At 26.4% G+C, this 12,338-nt stretch overlaps 1 protein-coding gene across 1 annotated transcript in view; it reads left to right on the top strand.

The window, feature by feature from the left end:
- Positions 1-3,369: 3,369 nt before the first annotated feature.
- The window catches only part of LOC119608521, a 37,890-nt gene continuing 28,921 nt past the window's right edge, over positions 3,370-12,338 (top strand). Inside the window, exon 1 of the mRNA XM_037962974.1 lies at positions 3,370-3,665. Coding sequence (XP_037818902.1) covers positions 3,630-3,665 — 36 coding nt within the window. The 5' untranslated portion in view covers positions 3,370-3,629. The remainder of the gene's footprint in view (positions 3,666-12,338) is intronic.

Below are 12,338 nucleotides of genomic sequence, written 5' to 3'. Positions count from 1 at the left end.
CTATAGAAAAGAAAAAAAAAAACTTTTCTATAGAAAATTGTTTAAGAAGTTACATTTATATAGAATAGTGTATATTTTTCTATAGGAAATAAACTTAAAATACTCTTTTCTATAGAAAAGAGTCTAAAGAATAACTTTCTACAGAAATGCATCTAAAAAATACATTTCTATATGGAATAGAAGAACTTGTTTATAGAAAATAAGCTAGAGAAGACTATTTTATATAGAGAATACTCTACAGAAGAACTTTATCCTTTAGAAAAAAGAAGTAAAAAGACTTTCATATAGAATGTAATACAAAGAAGCACTTTTCTATAGAAAAGAGTCCAAAAAATATATTTTTCTATAGAAATTACTCCTAAGAAGACAACTTTTTCTACAGGAAAATGATTAAATAAGACAATTTTCTATAGAAAAGAATACACCTTGAAATTACGTGCGTATCTTTCCCACAAATAAGAAATTCTCTAGAAAACTGTTAACTCTTCGATGGGAAAGTAAAATTCTTTTAAATATTTCTCAAGCCGGAAGACAATTGCTTCTATTAGAAACTGAAAATAGTTTTTTTTTTGCACATTTAAAAAAAAAATTATCATATGTGCAAGTGATGTAATCTTTACTAAAACATTGTCTACTAAAAGTACTTAATGTTTTCAAGCCGTTTTATTATTATTACTCTCGTCTTAATAATAATTTTAAAAATAAACAAAAAAATGTTCTTAACAATTAACATAAATAGAATGAATGAAGTTTAACTTATAACTGAAAAAAAAATATACTTTAAAAACACAAGAATGAAGACGAATTAAAAAAATCACAGATACGTATAGTATTTTGCGTGCTAAAGTGTTGACAAAAGTTATTAACTTTTTAAATTTTTTTCCCCACAAATGACCTATAATCGGTAGTGTTACGTAGCCCGAGGGAAATGTTGAAGTGATAGAGATAAAAGAGTGTAAAAAACATGATTTTCTAAAGACAACAGTTTAAAATTGCTTCAACTTCTAGTTGCTTCAAATACAGACATGTTTTCTATAGAAAATTTGCTGCAATTATAGACAATTTTTCTATAGAAAAGTTGCTTTATATATAGACAACTTTTCTACAGAAAAGTTGTTTTATATATAGACAACTTTTCTATACACAAGTTGCTTTCTCTATAAACAAATTTTCTATAGAAAAGTTGCTCTATCTATAGACAAATTTTCTTTTAAAAAGTTGCTCTATCTATAGACAACTTTTCTATAAAATAGTTGCTCTACCTTTAGACAACTTTTCTATAGAAAAGTTGCTATATTTATAGACAACTTTTCTATAGAAAAGTTGCTCTATTTATAGACAACTTTTCTATAGAAAAGTTGCTTTATTTATAGACAACTTTTCTATAAAAAAGTTGCTTTATTTATAGACAACTTTTCTATAGAAAAGTTGCTTTATTTATAGACAACTTTTCTATAGAAAAGTTGCTTTATTTATAGACAACTTTTCTATAGAAAAGTTGCTTTATTTATAGACAACTTTTCTATAGAAAAGTTGCTTTATATATAGACAACTTTTCTATAGAAAAGTTGCTTTATATATAGACAACTTTTCTATACAAAAGTTGCTTTATATATAGACAACTTTTCTATACAAAAGTTGCTTTCTCTATAGACAAATTTTCTATAGAAAAGTTGTCTATAGATAGAGCAGAAAAGTTGCTTTATATATAGACAACTTTTCTACAGAAAAGTTGCTTTATATATAGACAACTTTTCTATACAAAAGTTGCTCTATCTATAGACAACTTTTTTTATAGAAAAGTTGCTCTATCTATAGGCAACTTTTCTATACAAAAGTTGCTCTATCTATAGACAACTTTTTTATAGAAAAGTTGCTCTATCTATAGACAACTTTTCTATAGAAAAGTTGCTCTATCTATAGACAACTTTTCTATAGAAAAGTTGCTCTATCTATAGACAACTTTTCTATAGAAAATTGCTCTATCTATAGACAACTTTTCCATAGAAAAGTTCCTCTATCTATAGACAACTTTTTTATAGAAAAGTTGCTCTATCTATAGACAACTTTTCTATAGAAAAGTAGCTCTATTCTATTCAAAAGTTGCTCTATCTATAGACAACTTTTCTATGGAAAAGTTGCTCTATCTATAGACAACTTTTCTATAGAAAAGTTGCTCTATCTATAGACAATTTTTCTATAGAAAAGTAGTTCTATCTATAGACAACTTTTCTGTAGAAAAGTAGCTCTATGTATAGACAACTTTTCCATAGAAAAGTTGCTCTATTTATGGACAACTTTTCCATAGAAAAGTTGCTCTATTTATAGACAAGTTGCTCTATCTATAGAAAACTTTTCTATAGAAAAGTTGCTCTATTTTTAAAGACAAGAGTTGTTCTATCTATATACAATTTTTCTATAGAAAGTTGCTCTATTTATAGACATATTTTCTATAATAAAGTTAATCTATCTATTGACAACTTTCTTATAAAAATGTTGCTCTATCTATAGACAACTTCTATAGAAAAGTTGCTCTATCTATAGACAACATTTCTATAGAGAAGTTGCTCCATCTATAGCCAACTTTTCTGTAGAAAAGTTGCTCTATCTATAGACACGTTTTCTATAGAAAAGTTGCTCTATCTATAGACAACTGTAGAAAAGTTGCTCTATCTATAGACAACTTTTCCATAGAAAAGCTGCTCTATCTATAGACAACTTTTCTATAGAAAAGTTGCTTCAACTATAGCCAACTTTCCTATAGAAAAGTTGCTTCAACTATAAACAACTTTTCTATAGAAAACTTGCTTCAACTATAGACAACTTTTGTATATAAAACTTGCTTCAACTATAGACAACTTTTCCATAGAAAAGTTGCTTCAACTAAGTAACTAAGAGATCAAATTTCCCTTAAAAATTTCTTCAGTGTATTTTTTCAAACTTGGCTTAAACGACAAACACCACAACAATAACAACAAATTAAATTATGTGTGGCAAGTGAAGATCAAACAAAACTAAATGTGAAAGAAAGCAAACAAAAGAGAAACGAAAAGCTGAAAAAGAAAAGACAAAAAAAGAAAACGTGCGAGAAAAGAAATCAAAAAAGAGTTAAAGAGAAGTGTTAAGAAGACAAAAAGCCAAAGAAGTTTTGTTGTAGTATTAACAACATGTTTTTTATACATATAGTTTTTTGTTTCATTTATATATTTTCTTTAAGCCCCAAGTGCTAAAGGAATGGTTAGTAATATTTGGATGGCCAGTCTAAGGTGAACTCTCGAGTAAAACGGTTTATTTTTTTAATAAAAGAAAAAAAAAATTGGTGGAACTTTTAACAACAAAAAAAATAAACATTACGGGAGTTAAGAAAAAATTTAAGAAAAAAAGTTATATAAAATATTACCAAAAATATATTTAAAAAACATCAACTAAGTAAAGAAAACTAAAAAGATTTTTAATTAAAAATTAATTTAATAAAAAAGAAATATACGTAAAAGTTTTATAAAATAATTTGAAAAATATATTATTTTAATTTATATTAAAATATCTAATAAATCACAAAGTAAATTAAAAAATTTAACAATTTAATTGTTTTTTAAAAAAGTATCTTTAATAAAATAACTCACAATACAATGGAATACCGGTGCTCGAGTAGATTAACAACCAAAGTAAGTGACCTCAATCAAACCAGCAAAAGTTATAAATAAAAAAAAAAATTCGAAAAAATTGAAAATAAATGAAAAAGAAAAAAATATAATAAAGTCAATTAAATAAAGAAGCTGTAAAAATCTATACAATAAAATTCCTTTATTTATTATGGTTATTATGGTCAAGACAGAGCTGCCAAAAGAAAGTTTTTTATTTAACGATTTTGAATTTTTTAAATATTGAAAAAAATTGTCTTAATTTGAAGTGTTTTTAAGGGTTTTTATCTTAAGTGTTCTGATTTTTTCTATAGAAAAAGTGTCTGTAGACGTTGGAATTTTTCAATAGAAAAGTTGTCTATAATATAAAAATGTGTTAGAAAGTTGCAGCAACTTTTCTATGGAAATCTTGTCTACGATAGAGACTAATTTTATGAAGAAAACTTGTCTAAAGTTGGGGCAACTTTTCTATAAAAAAAAGTTGTCTATAGATGGAGAAACTTTTGTATAGAAAAGTTGTCTGCAGATAGAGCAACTTTTGTATAGAAAAGTTGGCTGCAGATAGAGCAACTTTTGTATAGAAAAGTTGTCTATAGTTAGAGCAACATTTCTATAGAAAAGTCGTCTATAGAAAAGTTGACCACAGTTAGAGTAACTTTTCTATAGAAACGTTGTCTATAGTTAGAGTAACTTTTCTATATAGAAGTTGTCTACAGTTAGAGCCACTTTTCTATAGAAAAGTTGTCTATAGTTAGAGTAACTTTTCTATAGAAACGTTGTCTATAGTAAGACTAACTTTTTTATATAGAAGTTGTCTACAGTTAGAGACACCTTTATATAGAAAAGTTGTCTATAGTTAGAACCACTTTTTCTTTAGAAAAGTTGTCTATAGTTAGAGCAACTTTTCTTTAGAAACTTTTTTTAAGGTTTCGGCAATTTCCCTATAAAAAAGTTGTCTACAGTTATAGCAACTTTTCTTTAGAAAAGATGTCTATAGTTTGAGCAACTTTTCTATAGAAAAGTTGTCTATAGAAAAGTTGTCTATAGTTAGAGCAACTTTTCTATACAAAAGTTTTATAGTTAAAGCAACTTTTCTATAGAAAAGTTGTCTATCGTCAGAGAAACTTTTCTATAGAAAATATGTCTATAGTTAGAACAACTTTTGAATAGAAAAGTTGTCTATAGTTAGAGAAACTTTTCTTTAGAAACTTTCTTTAAAGTTTCGGCAATTTTCCTATAAAAAAGTTGTCTATAGTTTGAGCAACTTTTCTATAGTAAAGATGTCTATAGTTTGAGCAATTCTTCTATAGAAAAGTTGTCTATAGATGGAGCAACTTTTATATAGAAAAGTTGTCTATAGTTTGAGCAACTTTTCTATAGAAAAGATGTCTATAGTTTGAGCAACTTTTCTATAGAAAAGATGTCTATAGTTAGAGCAACTTTTCTTTAGAAACTTTCTCTAAAGTTTCGGCAACTTTCCTATAAAAAAGTTGTCTATAGTTGGAGCGAATTTTCTATAGAGAAGTTGTCTGTAGATAGAGCATTTTTTGTGTAGAAAAGTTGTCTATAGTTAAAGCAACTTTTCTATAGAAAAGTTGTCTATTGTTAGAGCAACTTTTGTATAGAAAAGTTGTCTTTAATTTGAGCAACTTTTATATAGAGAAGTTGTCTATAGTTAGAGCAACTTTTCTATAGAAAATTGTCTATAGTTAAAGCAACTTTTCTTTAGAAAAGTTCTTTATAATTAGAGCAACTTTTCTATACAAAAGTTGTTTATAGTTAAAACAAAAGTTGTCTATCGTCAGAGCAACTTTTCTATAGTAAATATGTCTATAGTTAGAACAACTTTTGAATAGGAAAGTTGTCTATAGTTAGAGCAACTTTTCTATAGAAAATATGTCTATAGTTAGAACAACTTTTGAATAGAAAAGTTGTCTATAGTTAGAGCAACTTTTGTATAGAAAAGTTGTCTATAGTTAGAACAACTTTTCTGTAGAAACTTTTCTATAGAAAAGTTGTCTATAGTGAAAGCAACTTTTCTTTCGAAAAGTTGTCTATAGTTAAAGCAACTTTTCTATAGAAAAGTTGTCTATCGTCAGAGTAATTTTTCTATAGAAAATGTGTCCATAGTTAGAGCAACTTTTGTATAGAAAAGTTGTCTATAGTTAGAGCAACATTTGCATAGAAAAGTTGTCTATAGTTAGAGCAAATTTCCTTTAGAAAATGTTTTTAAATATAGAGCTACTTTCCTTTAGAGAAGTTGTCTATACTAGAAATTACTTTCTAGAGAAATATTTACTAAAGTTGCTGCAACTTTTCTATAGAAACATTGTGTTTATTGAAGCAAGTTTTATATATATATAGAAAATGGCAACTCTTCTACCTTTCTTCTCTCTGTATACAATATCTCTTGAGTGTGAGTAATATATCTTTAGTCATGAATCCAATGTTTGTATGTCTGTCTGTCTGTCCCCTTACACATGTAAGTTGGTATATATGTATGTATGTATATATGTTTTGGATCTGTGTATATTTTTGTGGTTCTTGGAAATAAGCTTTATTTTTCTCCATGTTTTCTTGTATAGTTTTTTTTTCTCTTCATTTTACAAGTAAACATCGTGCAACAGCAGCATCCCAATAAAAATTGTTTAATGTTAAGAAAATACCAAGTTGCAACTTTTAATCAAACTTATACATAGATACTAAAACACACCAACACAAACACACTTGCTTTTATTATTACCAACATAAGCAGCTAATACTTTGCATTGTGTTTTGTTGTTGTTGTATTTATAAGAAACAAAAAAAAAATTGTATTTTAAAACCAGTATCTTAAATTGTGGCAAGTTCAGGTTCAAATATGTGTTGTTGTATTTTGTTTTAATGCATCTTGATGATGATCAATTTTGTTGTTTCAGTATTATATTTTGTGTGGTTTGTTTTTCGTAAAATTTTTATGATCGATCATAAAGTTGTAGTTTTTTTTACTTTTAAGAGGATTCAAAACAATTTGTTCAGTATTTAAAAAGTACAAAGAGTAGTTAAAAATAACTTATTTATCAATATTATAAAACATTTTTCAAGATTTGCACAAAAATTCTGCTTAAGAACGAACGTTTTTTTTTTGTGTTACTTGTTTAAAGTTTGCTGCTTAAGTCTTTTGTTTTCGTCAAGACTAAATATGGAAAATGTTATAAAATACAAAAAATTCTTCCATTTAAACTAATATAACTTCTTCAGTTTTGCTCTAAATTTCCCTTAACATTTTATGTTTTTTTTTTAAATCTTTTCAAATAAACTTTAAAAATAAAACTAACGGCCTGAATTTTAAACAAAAAAGCTTAAACTTTTTTTGTTGTTCTATTAATTTATTGATTGTTTACAATCGAGAGAAGAAGAAACGAAAAAAAAAAAACAACAACTTTAAACAAAACGAAATAACAATAAATTTTCTACTTAAAAAAAAATATCTTTAGACAATTAAACAGAATAATAAAGACAGACCTAATTCGGCCTTAGAGGTGTGTAGTCGTCGTCAAACATGTGAATAATGCAAAGGTACAACATGTGAATATAAATTTAAGAAAATAAAAGAAAAAAAAAAAAAAAAAACAGTAGTGGCTACTATCAGATTAACCCTTTAGGGCAAAAAGAGATCAGATTATAACTTTAGCAAATTACTAATACTGACTGGAGATATTTCTTTATAGATAAATTGTCTATAATTGCAACAACTATTCTTTAGAAAAGTAGTCCAAAGTTAAGAAACTCTTCTTTAGAAAAGTTGTCTATATATGGAGCAACTTTTATATAGAAAAGTTGTCTATATATAGAGAGCAACTTTTATATAGAAAAGTTTTCTATATATAGAGAACAACTTTTATATAGAAAAGTTGTATATATATAGAGAGCAACTTTTATATAGAAAAGTTGTCTATATATACAGCAACTTTTATATAGAAAAGTTGTCGATATATACACCAACTTTTATACAGAAAAGTTGTCTATATATAGAGCAACTTTTATATAGAAAAGTTGTCTATATATAGAGCAACTTTTATATAGAAAAGTTGTCTATATATAGAGCAACTTTTATATAGAAAAGTTGTCTATATATATAGCAACTTTTATATAGAAAAGTTGTCTATATAAGGAGCAACTTTTATATAGAAAAGTTGTCTATATAAGGAGCAACTTTTATATAGAAAAGTTGTCTATATAAGGAGCAACTTTTATATAGAAAAGTTGTCTATAGTTAGAGCAACTTTTCTATAGAAAAGTTGTCTATATATAGAGCAACTTTTATGTATATAGAAAAGTTGTCTATAGTTAGAGCAACTTTTCTATAGAAAAGTTGTCTATAGTTACAGCAACTTTTCTATAGAAAAGTTGTTTATATGAAGAGCAACTCTCCTATAGAAAAGTTGTCTATATTTAGAGCAACTTTTCTAGAGAATAGTTGTCTATATATAGAGCAACTTTTCTAGAGAAAAGTTGTCTATAGTTAGAGCAACTTTTCTATAGAAAAGTTGTTTATAGTTAGACCAACTTTTCTATAGAAAAGTTGTCTAAAGTTAAAGCAACTTTTCTATACAAAAGTTGTCTATAGTTAAAGCAACTTTTATATAGAAGAGTTGTTTATTTAGAAAACTTATTTATATATAGAGCAACTTTTGTCTATAGCTAGAGCAAGTTTTCTATAGAAAAGTTGTCTATAGTTAGAGCAACTTTTCTATAGAAATGTTGTCTATAGTTAGAGCAACTTTTCTATAGAAAATTTGTCTAAAGTTAAAGCAACTTTTCTATAGTAAAGTTGTCTATAGTTAAAGCAACTTTTATATCGAAGAGTTGTCTACAGTTAGAGCAACTTTCCTATAGAAAACTTTTCTATAGTTAGAGAAACTTTTCTATAGAAAAGTTGTCTATAGTTAGAGCAACTTTTATAGAGAAAAGTTGTCTTTAGTTAGAGCAACTTTTCTAGAGAAAAGTTGTCTATAGTTAGAGCCTTTTCTATAGAAAAGTTTTCTATAGTTAGAGCAACTTTTCTATAGAAAATTTGTCTATAGTTAGAGCAACTTTTATAGAGAAAAGTTGTTTTTAGTTAGAGCAACTTTTCTAGAGAAAATTTGTCTAAAGTTAAAGCAACTTTTCTATAGAAAAGTTGTCTATAGTTAAAGCAACTTTTATATCGAAGAGTTGTCTACAGTTAGAGCAACTTTCCTATAGAAAACTTTTCTATAGTTAGAGAAACTTTTCTAAAGAAAAGTTGTCTATAGTTAGAGCAATTTTGCTAAAAAAAATTTATTTCTGTTGAGAGCAACTTTTCTATTGAATAGTTGTTTATATTTAAAGCAACTTTTCTATAGAAAAATTGTGTATATTTAGAGCTACTTTTCTATAGAAAATTAGTCTTCAGTTTATTTCCCTTAAGATTAAATTTTAACTGTATTAATCATCCCACAAGAAATGTGAACAAAAATTCCAATATTTTTTTTTTTTCCTATAAATTTAAACAAAAAATTCGACTTTACTTTTGGGATGGGTTCTGTCTCACTTAATAAATTTTTGTTTTTGTTTAAGAAAAAAATTTCTTTTTTGTTATTTTTGTTTTACTTTTTTTTTCTGTGGTTATTTATTTAAGGTTCTGCATATATTTAGCCTACTTTTTTATGAACAAAAAAAAAAAAAATAAAACAATTTAAATAAATTTGTTTTCTTTTGATTTACATATTGAATCCACTCGTAGTTTTTTTTGTCTTTTACTCTCATTTTTATGTGTCTATTTTTTTTGTCTTAAATTTTTTGACAGGTTGATAATAGTTAAATAAAAAAAAAAGAATTTAAACATTTCTCTAATAAAAAAAAAAAAAAAAATGTTAAAAGATAAAAATCTTAATTGTTTGGACATGATTAGATTTGGCGAAAAAAAAGTATGTACTGAGGATTATTTGTATTTTCTTGTTTTAAACTTTCTATTGTTTTAAGAAAAGAAATTTAATTGACAATTTTTTTTCTCTTTAAATTGGATTTTAAAATGAAAGGAATGCTAAATTGTCAAGTGAATATTTTATGTCAATCTTAGATTTTATTTGCTGTGGCTTTAGGAATTTGTTTTTTAGTAATAATAATAAATGAAGAAATTAAACAAAATTTCTATAAAAAATTTCCCTTTATTCGCGGCAACTTTTCTATAAAAAAATGTCTCTATAGTTGGAGCAACTATTCTATATAAAAATTGTCTATAGTTGGAGCAACTTTTCATTGCCAAAGTTGTCTGTAGTTGGAGCAACTTTTCTATAAAAAAGTTGTCTATAATTGGAGCAGCTTTTCTATAAAAAAGTTATCTATAGTTAGAGCAACTATTCTATAAAAAACTTGTCTATAGTTGGAGCAACTTTTCTATAGAAGAGTTGTCTATAGTTGGAGCAAATTTTCTATAGAAAAGTTGTCTATAGTTGGAGCAACTTTTCTAGAGAAAAGTTGTCTATAGTTGGAGCAACTTTTCTATAGAAAAGTTGTCTATAGTTGGAGCAACTTTTCTATAGAAAAGTTGTCTATAGTTAGAGCAACTTTTCTATAGAAGAGTTGTCTATAGTTGGAGCAACTTTTCTATAGAAGAGTTGTCTATAGTTGGAGCAACTTTTCTATAGAAAAGTTGTCTATAGTTGGAGCAACTTTTCTATAGAAGAGTTGTCTATAGTTGGAGCAACTTTTCTATAGAAGAGTTGTCTATAGTGTGAGCAACTTTTCTATAGAAAAGTTGTCTATAATTGAAGCAACTTTTGTATAAAAAGTTGTCTATAGTTGGAGCAACTATTCTATAAAAAAGTTATCTATAGTTGGATTAACTTTTCTATAGAAAAGTTGTTTATAGTTGGGGCAACTTTTCTATAAAAAAGTTGTCTATAGTTGGAGCAACTATATATAGAAAAGTTGTTTATAGTTGTAGCAACTTTTCTATAAAAAAGTTGTCTATAGTTGGAGCAACTATATATAGAAAAGTTGTTTATAGTTGTAGCAACTTTTCTATAGAAAACTTCTCTATAGTTGGAGCAACTTTTCTATAGAAAAGTTGTCTATATTTAGAGCAACATTTGTATAGAAAAGTTGTCTATATCTAAAGCAACTTTTCTATAGGCCAAACTTTGACAGTATTTAGGGTTACGGTTGAAGCCATGCTTAGAGCTCTGGTCAAACTACGACTGCATTAAAAATTAAGTTTGAAGCCACACTTAGACTGTATTTTAAGCTAAGATTAAAGCTTAAACATAGACTATATTACGAGTTATGATTAATGCCAAACTTATACTTTATTTGGAATATATTTGGTGCTACAATTAAAGCTAAGCTTAGACTAAAATTAGAGCTGCATTTAAAGCCAAATTTAGATCAAACTGCTACTGAAGTCAAGCTACGATTAAAGCCAAACTTCGATAGTATTTAGAGCTACGATTAAAGTATAAGTTAGACTAAATTTGAAGCTGTTATTAAAGTCAAACTTAGTCTGATAAGTTTTATGATTAAAACCAAACTATGGCTATATTTAGAGCTAAAATTAATCAAAACTCAGACTGTTGTAAGAGTTACGCTTGAAGCTAAACTTTGACTTTAGTTGGATCTACGATTAAAGCCAAACTTAGACAGTATTTAAAGTTACGCTTACAACTATAATTGGACCTGTAATAAGAGGTTGATTAGAGTTACGATCGAAGCCAAACTTTGACAGTATTTAAAGCTATGATCCAAGCCTAACCTGGCTTAAAACTAAAGTTTTGATTAAAGCCTAACTTGTTCTATCAGAGCTACGATTAAAAAACAAAATTAAGTCTCAATTTAAGGCTATGAATCGTGTCAAATTAGTGCCATATTAGAGCTTTCATTAAGGCAAAATTAAAACAAAACTTTTAATGAATAATGTTCAAAATTCTTTTTTTTTTTTAATAATATAACTTTCTATTTCTTCCCACTTATCTCTGAAATGAAAATTCAGAACAGTAGCTGTCGGTAAAAAGAAATTTCTTTTGTGAAATTCTTTTGTTTTCTCATTGTAGTGGATTCACATCATAAAATCTTTCTTAAAACAAAAGTAAAATCTTTACAAAAACATTCCCACACCCACATAAAATGACCAGTAAAAGTGATACTAATGCTGCAACTATGCCAAATTTCTTATGAAGAGCTTTTACAGCAACCATATCATAAATATGAGTTATGGTTAGTTAGTCTTAAAAGCATAAACTCTTGCTTTAAATTTCTTAATAATTTCGAAACCCCAAAAAGCCGTTAGTTATTTTAGGGGGAATTTTCAATTATATTTTGTTATTATGGTTATTGTTTTAAATAATGGAAATTTATTACTTTGTTAGTGGTTTTTTATTTAATTTCAATTTTAATCAAAAATGCCTTAAAGGTGTTAATGATATTAGAGATGCCCATTAAAAGAAAATATTGAAAAAAGTATAAATTTTAAGCAAATTTTGCTTTTTTTTAAAGACCTCAATTTGAAATTTCTTTCTTACTTTGGTCACTACTTTGAGATAATTTTTGGTTAAACATAAGTAAGAAAGACAAGTGCTTTAAAGCTGCTGCTGTTTCTTTAGGTGCAGGCGTTTGGTTTGGATATTTCTTTCAGAAATGTTACCACGTTTAACGGTTTTTTGTTCTTCTTTTAAGAAAAACGTGTTTTGCATGCTTAAC

This window comes from Lucilia sericata, unplaced genomic scaffold, assembly GCF_015586225.1.
Source record: "Lucilia sericata isolate MDLA Ls3-8-SP2 unplaced genomic scaffold, ASM1558622v1 Contig000844F_arrow, whole genome shotgun sequence".
Lineage (NCBI taxonomy): Eukaryota > Metazoa > Arthropoda > Insecta > Diptera > Calliphoridae > Lucilia > Lucilia sericata.
Note: the sequence above shows the minus strand (reverse complement) of the source record. Positions and strands in the feature narration are given on the sequence as shown.